Genomic DNA, 17,500 nt, shown 5'->3' on the forward strand with positions numbered 1-17,500 from the left:
CACTACCTTGGAGTCTCATCAGCTACATCATCTGCTGGCTTCGAAGTTCTCAGCAACTTCTTCCCCAAAAGACAAACCTGCAACCCATCGACGTTCCAATAAAATGTTCCCCTTTAACACATAAACAAAAATAACCACACAATATGCTTGCCTCAAACCTCTATCTGTCCTCTACATACAGTGAGAGTGGACTCCCCCGTTTTGGGCGGGTCCATACTCCACCTCGCCTGGCGGCGGTCCTCACTCGCTGGGAGGGTCTTCCTACATCCGGAGCCAGGCTCCCTCAGTCGTCCGCCAGCGCTCAGAGGGGACGGACGTCGCTCCGTGTTCCTCCCTCTCCACTCTCTTATTTCAGGCTTTCTGCCTTATTAAAATATGTCTAACTTATAAATAAACATCGCTACTGTCGCTGGGCACACGACCAACTACAAGCAATCACTATGAACTGGCGTTTATCGTGCTTACCACAGATTAATTGGTCGAGGGCGCTTTCCCTCTGACGGCGTCTGGTCAGGGCGCTCCACACAGCCCACAATAATGCTTCTGGGCGATTTAATATCTGCTCGTCGACCAGGACTTGAGACCACAACGTTCCCAGCTCGATTCCACAGCTGGTACGTCCGCACACTTCTCTTCTCTTCGAGATATATCACTAGGGGTTCCCTTCTGACGGGAGCTCAACGGAGCGCGGCTTCCCCCTGCGATGTCTGGCACTCAAGTGAGGTCAAGGTCCTCCGGAAGCGAGCCTCACGCCTCCAGCAAAATGTCCACATCTCCTAGCCAGTCATTTATCTGTTTTCTCCTTCATTGCCCATAATCTCAAACTGTTATACATATCCAAGCAACTATTTTACATATGCGTTATCACCTCAATATTTGCTAGACCTTCTAATCAGGTCAGGCTTGACGAATAACTCTCAAGGAGGGAGACTCGTTTCTCCTGTAGGCTGAGATCATAACAACACCCCTCCCTCCTTCCCCCGCCACAAACATCCCCCCTCCCTCCCTCTCCCCCACCGTCTTTGATCTCCGGCTCCCCTGGGTGTAAGAGGGGGAGGTGGATAGGGAGTTAAGGCAAAGACTGGGGAGAGATTTCAGTGTGTGAATATACAGTGAGACCCCAGTGTATAATGAAGCAACTATATCTCCCACGGTGTGCAGGTGGGTGTCCCCACACCTGTGGTGGTCGTGTAGGTGGGTGTGTCCCACACCTGTGGTGGTGTAGGTGGGAGTGCCCCACACCTGTGGTGGTGTAGGTGGGAGTGTCCCCACACCTGCACCTTAAACAGGTGGTGAATGACCCCCGTTCGTACACCACATAACGCTGAGAAGGACTAAAAATACCAAACAATTCTTCAGGCGGGCAACAACGGGGCCATTAGCGCTAGTTGGCCAATAATAATGGGTTTATATAGAGCCGGAGTGCCCCTCCCTGTACACCAGAGTACTGGCGGTGGAGAGAGAGAGAGAGAGAGAGAGAGTTGGTAGGAGCTGGGTGTCAACAAGAGAGGGAGGATATTGCGCGGATTTCACTCTGGTGTTGTCCTTCGGTCCGAAAATGAGGAGAGAGGAAGTGTGAGGGAAGAGGAGGTGTGAGGGAAGAGGAGGTGTGAGGGAAGAGGAGGTGTGAGGGAAGAGGAGGTGTGAGGAGAGAGGAGGTGTGAGGGAAGAGGAGGTGTGAGGGAAGAGGAGGTGTGAGGGAAGAGGAGGTGTGAAGGAAGAGGAGAAATGCATAGGAGGAGCGAGGGAGGCAATAGAGAAGCGGTGACATTAGTAAGAATAACAAAATTCGTGAGAATCTCACGAATTCGAATTATAGAGTTTCTATAGACATACTCAGCCAGGGGAGGGACATATGAATTTTAATTTATTATTTTGTTTATTAATGGCAAACTAATGATGTAAATGTTTCGTAACTGGTCACCCCGTAATGGCTTCATGATACTTGTTATTAAGGACAGACAGGTTTAGGTAGATTATCATGTACTTATTTGATATTTACATCATAATCAACCTATACCTGTGTCTGGCTCATGGACATAATGTCTCCCATGATGCATAGGTTTCGTAATTGGAGCTGTAAGAGCCGGAAGAGCTGCCGGATGGGGCTCCAACCGTGGGTAGTGAACATCCGGCTGCTATAATGTGCTGTTATCTCAGGATATCTTGACTATAGGGGTCTCTGTGATATCCTATTATCCCAGGATGTGTTGACTATAGTAAGTGCTGTTATCCTAGGATATATTGATATGTTTATATATTGAGTCTAAGCTGTATATAATGTCTCTACTCTTGGCCAGAGGCGGCGAAACTTTTTGAAAAAATTTGCTCAAATTGACAATAATTTTCCTATTTATTTTCTTACAATAATAATAAAAGGAAACATATCTTAATATATTAAATAATTATTTTTATATTATTATATTTTTATTTTTACCTTTTTTTTATGGAAAAAAGAACAAAATGCTTAAAAGCATAATTGGTAATTGCTAGGAAGTAAAATTAAAAGCATTATAGTAACAATAATAAGGATTGATAATTGTTTATTATGGGGTGTAGGTTATAGAATTCGTGACGGGGCCACTGGATGCCAGAAATATTTGTTAGCGTGCCACCCTTAGCACGTGTGCCATAGGTTCACCTCCCGTGTCCTAGGCAGTACTAGCTAAACAAGGCTCAGGCGGTTTAACTAACAAACAATTTCTTCTCTCCTTACAGGTGAGTTATGGCGCCTCTTGTCATTAGTCGCTCCAATGGCAAACGAAAGAAAATGGGCAACGCTTACAAGACAAAAATATGCGAATAGAAGAAAATGGTCAGTGAATCAGAGAAAACGGAGCATAGCGGGAAGACTGGATACCGCTCAGGGGTAACCCGGCCGTTCTGAGACGGTTTTGGAGGTAAACTCAATATTTTCACTGCTATATGGGTGGCCGTTGGGGCTCCGGCGTTCCCATTGGCTCCTTGCCGGGAATTTTGGGGTTTTATGCAAATTATGCTCACTAGATTGTGGGCCGAGGAGGTGAATTTAAGACGTAGGTAAAGGTTTTTAAAGAAATGGAAAAGTTCTCTCTTCCCAGTGCTTTTTTCTTGCGGCTTCTCTATGACAGAGCGTCATTGTGTATCATCCAGTATCATCCACGTGTGCGATCCATGTGTCGTGGTGTCCTATCCACCCCATTCCTCGTATGTCACACTAAATCCTAGTGTCATCCACCTATCCTTGCTTTATTTCCCTCATCCATAATTGCATTCAAGGCGTCAGTCCGCGTGGGTCATCCACCAAGCCTTGAGTGTCATCCATGCGTTCTTGACCCCCGACCCGCCTATGACCATCCCCGGACAAGGAACAGTCATCCTGCAAAGTTTGGTGTGGCTAGCCCCAGGCATCAGACCGCCAACTCGAGCAGAGAGACAAACATACAATGATCTTGTACAGACAGATATATACATTGTCCATAATCACTTCGTGGCTATTCCCTGACACTATAGTCACCTCATCACAACCATCATACGTAAAATCCACGGAAAATCCACGGAAAATTCACGGAAAATCCTCAACGAATCCACGGAGGGGAAACACTGCCCCCTTCACCACTCATTCCAGACACAGGAGAAGCAAAAAAGGATTCACCTAATCTCCAGTGACACGTGATTGGCTGATAATCCCAATACCTTTGTTGAACCTCATCTGCTGGCTCGTTAATCATCTCCCGTGACGTGTCCTCCCCATCCGTTAATAACGGGTGAAGGAGAGCATTGTTTGTTGGAGAGCCTTGCTCGTTGCTTCCTTTCTCCTCAGGTAACCCGTCCTCAGTCAACCCGTCGGGCTCACCATAGCCCGTGCTGCTTGGAACTGCTTGTTCCAAGTAGCGAATCTTTAACAACAACAACAACAACAGTCAACCCGTCCTCAAGCTCTATCCATTCCATCCGGCGGCCGGCCCCGAGGCCGCATTTCAACATGCTGATCATTCAAAACACGAATTGTTCTCAATAAAGTGATGCTATTATATATATATATTAATATATTGTGGATATTTAGGTCCAGGTTGGGTGTTCAGGTGTGTAACAGGTGTTTAATTAACAGGGTTGGGGGGGGGGGAGGGGGTTGATGGCGGCATGTAATTACTGATGGCCTTTGTTGTTGAAGACAGTTTGCCTACAGTGGCCTTTATTGGGGAGCTTCCAAAGGTTCCAAAGGCTCGTTGGTTGGGGAACCTTTTTTTATCTTAGGTTTCCCCCCCCTGCTGCTCTGCAAGACTGTCTGTCATAGACGCGTTACAAGACTTAAGTTGTTTTACACCATCGTAAAATATATTCTAGATCCATCAGTTTATGAAGGGAAAGGTGTCGATATGATGATTAGAAATGGTTTAGGGTGTAATTGGAGTGTAGAGTGGCGTGTGTGTGTGTGTGTGTGTGTGTGTGTGTGTGTGTGTGTGTGTGTGTGTTTGTTTTAGCCGGAAAGTTATCTGTACTTAGCACAAGGGAGTCAGCAGTTTTGACTCGGATATAGCGAATGGATGACACCGCGAGTGGATGACCCAGCGAGTGACACCCGCATGAGTGGTATACGAACATGTCTGCTTGAAGGCTAATATTGGCCTGAAGCGCTGTGATGATATTGGACAAATAGGAACCATTGTGCCGCAAATTTGACATCGTTGGGGGCCAAGCGAATTGGGCTGTGAGGCTCGAGGTTTTGACCAGCAACCAGCTGATGGCCCTGACATTAGTAATCTGGCCAGAGACCATCTGGGAGGGCCCCAAAATGATGGCCAAGTCTGGCCAGGTCTCCCAGAACCTTCATACGAAAAGTCGATGCCATATTGGTTCCATTAGAAGCCAAACAGCTTCGACAGAGTGAGAGAGATATTCTCTGATGGGATTTGTGTAACTATTATATTATGTTGGCTTCGCTCTCGACTGGCAAAGCAGGTATGCCCGGGGTTCGATTCCCGGGCGGGTACAGAAATGGTTGGGCACTTTCACCTAATGTCACTGTTCACCTAGGAGTACACAGATATCCTGGGGGAGTGTGAGGAGATCCACCGTGTGGGAAATATATTCACACGGCCATTAATCTTGTATGGATCAATTATATTCACTTGTTAAGCTGTTGAGTAATGAATTATATAGCCTTGTAGTTAGACAAAGTTCAACCACCCAGCAAAGTTCAGAGTGCTCGTTAAATTGAAGCACTAATGAGCTGATTGAGGTGAGGGGAGATACCTCACTTGAGGGGAGACACCTCACTTGAGGTGAGGAGGAGGGGGGGGGGGAAATCAGTCCTCCTGAGGCGTATATAGTTCAGAAATCATCGGAAAAAGTGCATTCACAGCCCCGCTCCTGTGCCAGGTAAGTCCACTACGGGCTCACCATAGCCCGTGCTACATGCAACTTGCTCAGAGTAGCTGAATCTATAACAACAACAATGGAAAATGTGTCCAATAAGAGCTTGGAATTTTCACTCATGTTTTCAGGTGAAAAATTTTAAACGATCGTAATTAGAATGATCTATTGTGAAGCGTCCATAATAGACCATTGAAACTAGCGTCAGTGCCTCAGCGCTCATCCAAAGCATTCACTAAGGGTCGTTATACTCAGGCAACATACTGCAAGGGTCGTTATACTCAGGCAACATACTGCAAGGGTCGTTATACTCAGGCAACATACTGCAAGGGTCATTATACTCAGGCAACATACTGCAAGGGTCATTATACTCAGGCAACATACTGCAAGGGTCGTTATACTCAGGCAACATACTACAAGGGTCATTATACTCAGGCAACATACTGCAAGGGTCGTTATACTCAGGCAACATACTACAAGGGTCATTATACTCAGGCAACATACTGCAAGGGTCGTTATACTCAGGCAACATACTGCAAGGGTCGTTATTCTCAGGCAGCATACTACAAGGGTCATTATACTCAGGCAGCATACTACAAGGGTCATTATACTCAGGCAACATATCGCAAGGGTCGTTATCCTCAGGCAACATACCGCAAGGGTCGTTATCCTCAGGCAAACATACTGCAAGGGTCGTTATACTCAGGCAACATACTGCAAGGGTTGTTATACTCAGGCAACATACTGCAAGGGTCATTATACTCAGGCAACATACTACAAGGGTCATTATACTCAGGCAACATGGCGGCCAACCACCTTTAACACAACACAATTACCGCTCAGAACATCAACAAAAAACTCATCCCTCGATAAAAGCCGGCGAATAATTGCGATATTTTTATCGACGACAAACCATGACTGCTATATTTTTTTTTTAATTTTCAAAATGCGTGCACGTGTATGCTAACAGGGCCAGCAGCCATCATCGCCGGTTGGCCCTTAATGTAGCAGGAAATCAAGTCCGAATTACCGCTAAATCGAAACACATTAGTGTTGTGAACAGTGTGGCCTCCTGGACACAGTGTTCACTGAACACCGCTAAATTGAAACACATTAGTGTTGTGAACAGTGTGGCCTCCTGGACACAGTGTTCACTGAACACCGCTAAATCGAAACACATTAGTGTTGTGAACAGTATGGCCTCCTGGACACAGTGTTCACTGAACACCGCTAAATCGAAACACATTAGTGTTGTGAACAGTGTGGCCTCCTGGACACAGTGTTCACTGAACACTTTGGAGAGCTTCGGGGGTGTACATGCCCAGCACAACAGTCCCATAACAAAAGAACAACGCCTTGTATGGTGTTCTGGGGGGCATGGCGACGCTCTCAGACAACTTTAACGAAAAACCGCCGCGAATTTAGGGTCATATTCCGGCATTACTAAAGCTGTGAGGACACACCTTTTGCCCCTTGTACCTCTCTGCTGCCTTCTGCTGGTCGCTGTCTTCCGTCTCTCGGTTCTGGAAGGCGTGGGCAGGCCCCTAGAAGGTTCTGGAAGGCGTGAGCAGGCCCCTAGAAGGTTCTGGAAGGCGTGGGTAGGCCCCTAGAAGGTTCTGGAAGGCGTGGGTAGGCCCCTAGAAGGTTCTGGAAGGCGTGGGCAGGCCCCTAGAAGGTTCTGGAAGGCGTGGGCACGCCCCTAGAAGGTTCTGGAACGCGTGGGCAGGCCCCTAGAAGGTTCTGGAAGGCGTGGGCAGGCCCCTAGAAGGTTCTGGAAGGCGTGGGTAGGCCCCTAGAAGGTTCTGGAAGGCGTGGGCAGGCCCCTAGAAGGTTCTGGAAGGCGTGGGCAGGCCCCCTAGAAGGTTCTGGAAGGCGTGGGCAGGCCCTAGAAGGTTCTAAAAGGCGTGGGCAGCCCCCTAGAAGGGTCTGAAGGCGTGGGCAGGCTCCTAGAAGGTTCTGGAAGGCGTGGGCAAGCCCCTAGAAGGTTCTGGAAGGCGTGAGCAGCCCCCTAGAAGGTTTTGGAAGGCGTGGGCAGGCCCCTAGAAGGTTCTGGAGGCGTGGGCAGGCCCCTAGAAGGTTCTGGAAGGCGTGGGCAGGCCCTAGAAGGTTCTAGAAGGCGTGGGCAACTCCTAGAAGGTTCCAGAAGGCGTGGGCAGCCCCTAGAAGGTTCTAGAAGGCGTGGGCAGCCCCCTAGAAGGTTCTGGAAGGCGTGAGCAGCCCCCTAGAAGGTTCTGGAAGGCGTGGGTAGGCCCTAGAAGGTTTTGGAAGGCGTGGGTAGGCCCTAGAAGGTTCTGGAAGGCGTGGGTAGGCCCCTAGAAGGTTCTGGAAGGCGTGGGCAGGCCCCTAGAAGGTTCTGGAAGGCGTGGGCAGGCCCCCTAGAAGGTTCTGGAAGGCGTGGGCAGGCCCTAGAAGGTTCTAAAAGGCGTGGGCAGCCCCCTAGAAGGGTCTGAAGGCGTGGGCAGGCTCCTAGAAGGTTCTGGAAGGCGTGGGCAAGCCCCTAGAAGGTTCTGGAAGGCGTGAGCAGCCCCCTAGAAGGTTTTGGAAGGCGTGGGCAGGCCCCTAGAAGGTTCTGGAGGCGTGGGCAGGCCCCTAGAAGGTTCTGGAAGGCGTGGGCAGGCCCTAGAAGGTTCTAGAAGGCGTGGGCAACTCCTAGAAGGTTCCAGAAGGCGTGGGCAGCCCCTAGAAGGTTCTGGAAGGCGTGGGCAGCCCCCTAGAAGGTTCTGGAAGGCGTGAGCAGCCCCCTAGAAGGTTCTGGAAGGCGTGGGTAGGCCCTAGAAGGTTTTGGAAGGCGTGGGTAGGCCCTAGAAGGTTCTGGAAGGCGTGAGCAGCCCCCTAGAAGGTTCTGGAAGGCGTGGGTAGGCCCTAGAAGGTTTTGGAAGGCGTGGGCAGCCCCTAGAAGGTTCTGGAAGGCGTGGGTAGGCCCTAGAAGGTTTTGGAAGGCGTGAGCAGCCCCCTAGAAGGTTCTGGAAGGCGTGGGTAGGCCCTAGAAGGTTTTGGAAGGCGTGGGTAGGCCCTAGAAGGTTCTGGAAGGCGTGAGCAGCCCCCTAGAAGGTTCTGGAAGGCGTGGGTAGGCCCTAGAAGGTTTTGGAAGGCGTGGGCAGCCCCTAGAAGGTTCTAGAAGGCGTGGGCAGGCCCCTAGAAGGTTCTGGAAGGCGTGGGCAGGCCCCTAGAAGGTTCTGGAAGGCGTGGGCAGGCCCCTAGAAGGTTCTGGAAGGCGTTTGCAGGCCCCCTAGAAGGTTCGGGAAGGCGTGGGCAGGCCTCTGGAAGGCGTGGGCAGGCCTCTGGAAGGCGTGGGCAGGCCCTAGAAGGTTCTGGAAGGCGTGGGCAGGCCCCTAGAAGGTTCTAGAAGGCGTGGGCAGGCCCCCCTAGAAGGTTCTGGAAGGCGTGGGCAGGCCCCTAGAAGGTTCTGGAAGGCGTGGACAGGCCCTTAGAAGATTCTAGAAGGCGTGGGCAGGCCCATAGAAGGTTCTGGAGGCGTGGGGACGCCCTTAGAAGGTTCTGGAGGCGTGGGCACGCCCTTAGAAGGTTCTAGAAGGCGTGGGCAGGCCCTTAGAAGGTTCTAGAAGGCGTGGGCACGCCCTTAGAAGGTTCTAGAAGGCGTGGGCAGGCCCTTAGAAGGTTCTAGAAGGCGTGGGCACGCCCCTAGAAGGTTCTAGAAGGCGTGGGCAGCCCCTAGAAGGTTCTAGAAGGCGTGTCATGACAACAGTAATAAGCGGCAGTGGAAGAGACATAAGGTTTCCGAATACTGGAAGAGAAGAGCCAGAGGTGGTCGCCTGAGCGGGTCCTGAGAGACCTGTGTATAACGACAGGGGAAATTACGGAAATCGTCTCTCGGCTCCTTACGTGTGGGAGAGAAGCCACTGTGGGAGTGGATTACCATCATGGCCGCTGCAACGTGGATAAAATACCAACCCGTTCTCGCAAATTTAATAAGTCAATATTGACTTATTAAATATGTGCATAGGTGACATACTTAACATAATAGATACCCTTAAAAAGATTCATAGAAAACACCGACCTTACCTAACCTTGTTAGTATGTTAAGATAAGCATCTTATTGCTTCGTAATTACAATTATTACCTAACCTATAATAGGTATAGGTTAAGTAATAATTGTAATTACGAAGCAATAAGATGCTTATCTTAAGATACTAACAAGGTTAGGTAAGGTCGGTGTTTTCTATGAATCTTTTTAAGGGTATCTATTATGTTTAGTATATCACCTATGCACGTAGTTAATAAGTCAATATTGACTTTACGAATTTGCGAGAACGGGTTGCAAATACATAGCTGTGTTGGCTGTACGTCTCTCACTTGACGCTGGGGGGAGCCTCGAACCAGCATTATGTGGTGTAGGAAACTTGTAGTGAGGTCGTAGAGCAGGTGTGGCGGTGAAGGTCTTGTAGTGAGGTCTTAGAGCAGGTGTGGGGGGTGAAGGTGGTGGTCAGGGAGGCTAATGAACTGCTCTTTGTTGAGGGTAGTTGGTGGTGAGGAGGGGGGAGGGGTGAGTGTAGTGTGTGTGTGTGTGTGTGTGTGTGTGTGTGTGTGTGTGTGTGTGTGTGTGTGTGTGTGTGTGTGTGTGTGTGTGTGTGAGTGAGTGAGTCGAGCAAAGAAGCTTTTGGTAATGGACAAACCAACGAAATGATTCGACCCCAGGAGACCCCAAGAGACCCCAGGAGACCCACAGGAGACCCCAGGAGACCCCAGAAGACCCCAGGAGACCCCAAAACACCCCAGAAGACCCCAGGAAACCCCAGAACACCCCAGGAAACCCCAGGAGACCCCAGAAGACTCCAGGAAACCCCAGGAGACCCCAGAAGACTCCAGAAGACCCCAAGATACCCCAGAAGACCCCAGAAGACCCCAGGAAACCCCAGGAGACCCCAGAATACCCCAGAAGACCCCAGGAGACCCCAAGAGACCCCAAAAGACCCCAGGAGACCCCAAAAGACCCCAGAAGATCCCAGGAAACCCCAGGAGACCCCAGAAGACCCCAAGAGACCCCAGGCCATACGTGAAGTAAGTGGTCGGGAATACAGATTTGAACCACAAAAACTCTCTCAGCTTTCTTCTGCATGTTAGTACATCAGACAAATACACTTTCAAATGTATAATGTATTTGGTTTTACAGTAAATACAGTTTTACAGTTTACAAATACAGTTTTGGCCAGCCTTGCGCAATACAGGAGTGCCCAAATGAGCCATACAGACAGAAAGAATTTGTTCAGTGTCAGAGTTGTAGACAGATGGAATGCATTAGGCAGTGATGTGGTGGAGGCTGACTCCATACACAGTTTCAAGTGTAGATATGATAGAGCCCAGTAGGCTCAGGAACCTGTACACCAGTTGATTGACAGTTGAGAGGCGGGACAAAAGAGCCAGAGCTCAACCCCCGCAAGCACAACTAGGTAAGTACAGCCTGTTGCACAAGGGAATGCATTCTTCATCTCAGGATTGAAAGAAGTTGATCTATTCACGCTGCCTTTGAAAAGGGAAGGGAACTATCAGGGATAAAGAGCCAAGCCATCACGACTATATAGCACTGGGAAGGGATCAGGATAAGGATTTGGGATGGGACGAGGGAAAGGAATGGTACCCAACCACTTGGACGGTCGGGGATTGAACGCCGACCTGCATGAAGCTAGACCAGCGTCCAGCCCAAGTGGTTAGACTTTGAAAAGTGGTTGCAAGAGGTTAGATTCCATGGAATAGTTACATGGCTGATTCTCCAGTAAGCCTTCTAGAAAAGCCTAGAAGATTTTAATAGTTTCACGTTTAATAATATTGTTTTCAGGTGAATGTTGCAACAAGTTTATAGACAAGAACTTCGACTTGAGAATGGTCCAGGACGGACCGAAACGTCGTCGTCCCTTCACCAACGGTTCGACAAGTTTATAGACAAGAACATCGACTTGAAAATGGTCCAGGACGGACCGAAACGTCGCCGTCCCTTCACCAACGGTTCGACAAGTTTATAGACAAGAACATCGACTTGAGAATGGTCCAGGACGGACCGAAACGTCGCCGTCCCTTCACCTTCTAGTGTGTGGTGTCTGGTCAGTTTATAGACAAGTTTCTGGTAATATTCGCGTTTTCTATGCTTCGCTCTCGGTAGGTTAGGTGGGCCATTTGGTTGTGTACGCTTCTGATTAGGCAAAACAGTTGCATTTATTACGTAAGTGTAAATGTGAGAGAACGGAATATATACAAATTATTATTCACGGTGACATTCTTAGTTCTCTTAAGATTCGTTTGTCATTTGTGTGTTTGTTTGTAAATATACAAATACATTTTGTTGTATTTTTTGTTGTATTTAGATTGTCCAAAGTTACAATTTGTATTTTCTTGCTTGCAAGTTGCATCAGCTAACCAGTGGTGAGACCAGGAGACCCCAGAAGACCCCAGGAGACTTCTAACGTCTCTTGGGGTCTCCTGGGGTCTTCTGGGGTCTCCTGGGGTCTTCTGTGGTCTTTTGGGGTCCCTTGTGGTCTTCTGGGGTATCCTGTGGTTTTCTGGGGTCTCCTGGGGTCTTCTGGGGGTATCCTGTGGTTTTCTGGGGTCTCCTGGGGTCTTCTGGGGTCTCCTGGGGTCTCCTGGGGTCTCCTGTGGTGTCCTGTGGTCTCCTGTGGTCTCCTGTGGTCTCTGGGGTCTCCTGGGGTGTCCTGTGGTCTTCTGGGGTCTCCTGGGGTCTTCTGGGGTCTCCTGGGGTCTTCTGGGGTCTCCTGTGGTCTCCTGTGGTCATCTGGGGTCTCCTGGGGTCTCCTGGGGTCTTCTGGGGTCTCCTGTGGTCTCTTGTGGTCATCTGGGGTCTCCTGGGGTCTTCTGGGGTCTCCTGTGGTCTTCTGGGGTCTCCTGTGGTCTTCTGGGGTCTCCTGGGGTCTTCTGGGGTCTCCTAAGGTCTCCTGGGGTCTCTTGGGGTCTTCTGTGGTCTCCTGTGGTCTCCTGGGGTCTCCTGTGGTCTCCTGTGGTCTCCTGGGGTCATCTGGGGTCATCTGGGGTCTCCTGGGGTCTCCTGGGGTCTCCTGTGGCATACGCTCTCCAACATGGGCCAATAGTTCATAGTCTCCAACATGGAACCACAGTACACAGTCTCCAACATGGGACCATCATATGTCATATTACTACATAACAATACAGTGAATTGCAAAAGGCCAATTGGCAACAATACAGCTTCTTACACACGGAAAAGTACAGTAGAACTTCGGTTTCAACTCTTTTGACCATGTCGTAGCTCATTCGATTAAGGCAGCGTGTGGGATGATCTCGGACGTAGGTTCGAATCCTCGTCACGGCCCTTGTGGATTTGTTCATTTAATGCAGCTCTTGGTTGTGTCCAATACCCTACCAATCAATTTTGAGGCCAACTTTGGCTGGATACAGAGAGAGAGAGAGAGAGAGAGAGAGAGAGAGAGAGAGAGAGAGAGAGAGAGAGAGAGAGAGAGAGAGAGAGAGAGAGAGAGAGGGGGGGAGAATTATTTGAGTTATTATCTATGTCACACCTGGATGATAACACCTATTATTACTTTGCATTGGCTAGAGTTTAACTCAAGTAGCCACTAGTTAAACAGTTCAAGCATTGGGTCAGTGTTCCATCTCTCGTCTTCCATCCCTTTTGTTTTTATTCTTAAAGTAATATTCGTTTCATCATATTAACAAGAAATCTATCCACTGTGGGAGATTGAAGAGGTAGACGAGGAACAGGTTTGGTGCTGATGCTGAACCTTTATGGTAAGACTTTGACTACTTTGGTGACTCTCATTGTGACGGCTCTGTTGTTCTTCGGTTAGGTACTCCCATAGACTCTGTAGTATTTTCTCTAGTATTTTGTACTGCAACTTTTTTTTGCTAGTCTCATGTGGGATAGTACCTCCAGAAGTCACTAGCAGTACCTCCACCAGCCACTACCAGTACCTCCACCAGCCACTACCAGTACCTCCACCAGCCACTACCAGTACCTCCACCAGCCACCACCAGTACCTCCACCAGCCACCACCAGTACCTCCACCAGCCACCACCAGTACCTCCACCAGCCACTACCAGTACCTCCACCAGCCACCACCAGTACCTCCACCAGCCACTACCAGTACCTCCACCAGCCACCACCAGTACCTCCACCAGCCACCACCAGTACCTCCACCAGCCACTCCCAGTACCTCCACCAGCCACCACCAGTACCTCCACCAGCCACTACCAGTACCTCCACCAGCCACTACCAGTACCTCCACCAGCCACCACCAGTACCTCCACCAGCCACCACCAGTACCTCCACCAGCCACCACCAGTACCTCCACCAGCCACTCCCAGTACCTCCACCAGCCACCACCAGTACCTCCACCAGCCACTACCAGTACCTCCACCAGCCACCACCAGTACCTCCACCAGCCACCACCAGTACCTCCACCAGCCACCACCAGTACCTCCACCAGCCACCACCAGTACCTCCACCAGCCACCACCAGTACCTCCACCAGCCACTACCAGTACCTCCACCAGCCACCACCAGTACCTCCACCAGCCACCACCAGTACCTCCACCAGCCACCACCAGTACCTCCACCAGCCACCACCAGTACCTCCACCAGCCACCACCAGTACCTCCACCAGCCACTACCAGTACCTCCACCAGCCACTACCAGTACCTCCACCGGCCACTACCAGTACCTCCACCGGCCACCACCAGTACCTCCACCAGCCACCACCAGTACCTCCACCAGCCACCACCAGTACCTCCACCAGCCACCACCAGTACCTCCACCAGCCACTACCAGTACCTCCACCAGCCACTACCAGTACCTCCACCAGCCACCACCAGTACCTCCACCAGCCACCACCAGTACCTCCACCAGCCACTACCAGTACCTCCACCAGCCACCACCAGTACCTCCACCAGCCACCACCAGTACCTCCACCAGCCACTCCCAGTACCTCCACCAGCCACTCCCAGTACCTCCACCAGCCACTCCCAGTACCTCCACCAGCCACCACCAGTACCTCCACCAGCCACCACCAGTACCTCCACCAGCCACTCCCAGTACCTCCACCAGCCACTCCCAGTACCTCCACCAGCCACTCCCAGTACCTCCACCAGCCACCACCAGTACCTCCACCAGCCACCACCAGTACCTCCACCAGCCACTCCCAGTACCTCCACCAGCCACTCCCAGTACCTCCACCAGCCACTCCCAGTACCTCCACCAGCCACTCCCAGTACCTCCACCAGCCACTCCCAGTACCTCCACCAGCCACCACCAGTACCTCCACCAGCCACTCCCAGTACCTCCACCAGCCACTCCCAGTACCTCCACCAGCCACTCCCAGTACCTCCACCAGCCACCACCAGTACCTCCACCAGCCACTCCCAGTACCTCCACCAGCCACTCCCAGTACCTCCACCAGCCACTCCCAGTACCTCCACCAGCCACTCCCAGTACCTCCACCAGCCACTCCCAGTACCTCCACCAGCCACTCCCAGTACCTCCACCAGCCACCACCAGTACCTCCACCAGCCACTCCCAGTACCTCCACCAGCCACTCCCAGTACCTCCACCAGCCACCACCAGTACCTCCACCAGCCACTCCCAGTACCTCCACCAGCCACTACCAGTACCTCCACCAGCCACCACCAGTACCTCCACCAGCCACTCCCAGTACCTCCACCAGCCACTCCCAGAACCTCCACCAGCCACTACCAGTACCTCCACCAGCCACCACCAGTACCTCCACCAGCCACTCCCAGTACCTCCACCAGCCACTACCAGTACCTCCACCAGCCACCACCAGTACCTCCACCAGCCACCACCAGTACCTCCACCAGCCACCACCAGTACCTCCACCAGCCACCACCAGTACCTCCACCAGCCACCACCAGTACCTCCACCAGCCACCACCAGTACCTCCACCAGCCACTCCCAGTACCTCCACCAGCCACTCCCAGTACCTCCACCAGCCACTACCAGTACCTCCACCAGCCACCACCAGTACCTCCACCAGCCACTCCCAGTACCTCCACCAGCCACTCCCAGTACCTCCACCAGCCACTACCAGTACCTCCACCAGCCACCACCAGTACCTCCACCAGCCACTACCAGTACCTCCACCAGCCACCACCAGTACCTCCACCAGCCACTACCAGTACCTCCACCAGCCACCACCAGTACCTCCACCAGCCACTACCAGTACCTCCACCAGCCACCACCAGTACCTCCACCAGCCACCACCAGTACCTCCACCAGCCACCACCAGTACCTCCACCAGCCACCACCAGTACCTCCACCAGCCACCACCAGTACCTCCACCAGCCACTCCCAGTACCTCCACCAGCCACCACCAGTACCTCCACCAGCCACCACCAGTACCTCCACCAGCCACTCCCAGTACCTCCACCAGCCACTACCAGTACCTCCACCAGCCACCACCAGTACCTCCACCAGCCACCACCAGTACCTCCACCAGCCACTCCCAGTACCTCCACCAGCCACCACCAGTACCTCCACCAGCCACTACCAGTACCTCCACTAGCCACCACCAGTACCTCCACCAGCCACCACCAGTACCTCCACCAGCCACCACCAGTACCTCCACCAGCCACCACCAGTACCTCCACCAGCCACCACCAGTACCTCCACCAGCCACCACCAGTACCTCCACCAGCCACTCCCAGTACCTCCACCAGCCACCACCAGTACCTCCACCAGCCACTCCCAGTACCTCCACCAGCCACCACCAGTACCTCCACCAGCCACCACCAGTACCTCCACCAGCCACCACCAGTACCTCCACCAGCCACCACCAGTACCTCCACCAGCCACTGCCAGTACCTCCACCAGCCACTGCCAGTACCTCCACCAGCCACTACCAGTACCTCCACCAGCCACTACCAGTACCTCCACCAGCCACCACCAGTACCTCCACCAGCCACCACCAGTACCTCCACCAGCCACTACCAGTACCTCCACCAGCCACCACCAGTACCTCCACCAGCCACTACCAGTACCTCCACCAGCCACCACCAGTACCTCCACCAGCCACCACCAGTACCTCCACCAGCCACTCCCAGTACCTCCACCAGCCACTCCCAGTACCTCCACCAGCCACTACCAGTACCTCCACCAGCCACCACCAGTACCTCCACCAGCCACTACCAGTACCTCCACCAGCCACTACCAGTACCTCCACCAGCCACTACCAGTACCTCCACCAGCCACTACCAGTACCTCAACCAGCCACTACCAGTACCTCAACCAGCCACTCCCAGTACCTCCACCAGCCACTACCAGTACCTCCACCAGCCACTACCAGTACCTCCACCAGCCACTACCAGTACCTCCACCAGCCACCACCAGTACCTCCACCAGCCACTCCCAGTACCTCCACCAGCCACCACCAGTACCTCCACCAGCCACCACCAGTACCTCCACCAGCCACTACCAGTACCTCCACCAGCCACCACCAGTACCTCCACCAGCCACCACCAGTACCTCCACCAGCCACCACCAGTACCTCCACCAGCCACTGCCAGTACCTCCACCAGCCACTGCCAGTACCTCCACCAGCCACTACCAGTACCTCCACCAGCCACTACCAGTACCTCCACCAGCCACCACCAGTACCTCCACCAGCCACCACCAGTACCTCCACCAGCCACTACCAGTACCTCCACCAGCCACCACCAGTACCTCCACCAGCCACTACCAGTACCTCCACCAGCCACCACCAGTACCTCCACCAGCCACCACCAGTACCTCCACCAGCCACTCCCAGTACCTCCACCAGCCACTCCCAGTACCTCCACCAGCCACTACCAGTACCTCCACCAGCCACCACCAGTACCTCCACCAGCCACTACCAGTACCTCCACCAGCCACTACCAGTACCTCCACCAGCCACTACCAGTACCTCCACCAGCCACTACCAGTACCTCAACCAGCCACTACCAGTACCTCAACCAGCCACTCCCAGTACCTCCACCAGCCACTACCAGTACCTCCACCAGCCACTACCAGTACCTCCACCAGCCACTACCAGTACCTCCACCAGCCACCACCAGTACCTCCACCAGCCACTCCCAGTACCTCCACCAGCCACCACCAGTACCTCCACCAGCCACCACCAGTACCTCCACCAGCCACTACCAGTACCTCCACCAGC

The 17,500-nt window shown here is 52.4% G+C and overlaps 3 protein-coding genes across 5 annotated transcripts in view; 2 read left to right on the forward strand and 1 right to left on the reverse strand.

Annotated features, from left to right (window-relative positions):
* Nucleotides 1-17,500, forward strand: part of LOC123773935 (carboxypeptidase N subunit 2) — a 413,516-nt gene that overhangs the window by 297,999 nt on the left and 98,017 nt on the right. The gene's annotated exons all lie outside the window — the stretch shown is intronic.
* Nucleotides 4,775-6,177, forward strand: LOC138359514 (antho-RFamide neuropeptides type 2-like). The gene is made up of 2 exons (XM_069318851.1): nt 4,775-4,866; nt 5,532-6,177. The coding sequence occupies exons 1-2, from the start codon at nt 4,775-4,777 to the stop codon at nt 6,175-6,177; spliced, it is 738 nt and encodes a 245-aa protein (XP_069174952.1).
* On the reverse strand, nt 11,721-12,386 carry LOC138359516 (acidic proline-rich protein PRP25-like). The gene has a single exon (XM_069318852.1). The coding sequence runs from the start codon at nt 12,384-12,386 to the stop codon at nt 11,721-11,723; it is 666 nt and encodes a 221-aa protein (XP_069174953.1).

Source organism: Procambarus clarkii, chromosome 91, assembly GCF_040958095.1.
Source record: "Procambarus clarkii isolate CNS0578487 chromosome 91, FALCON_Pclarkii_2.0, whole genome shotgun sequence".
Classification (NCBI taxonomy): Eukaryota; Metazoa; Arthropoda; class Malacostraca; order Decapoda; family Cambaridae; genus Procambarus; species Procambarus clarkii.

Bases quoted from the DNA above. Each gene is read 5' to 3' on its own strand.
- LOC138359514 (XM_069318851.1), top strand. From the start codon at position 4,775: ATGATGGCCAAGTCTGGCCAGGTCTCCCAGAACCTTCATACGAAAAGT. The intron at 4,867-5,531 runs GTGAGAGAGATA...TCTATTGTGAAG, and splicing joins AGCCAAACAGCTTCGACAGA to CGTCCATAATAGACCATTGA.
- LOC138359516 (XM_069318852.1), bottom strand. From the start codon at position 12,386: ATGCCACAGGAGACCCCAGGAGACCCCAGGAGACCCCAGATGACCCCA.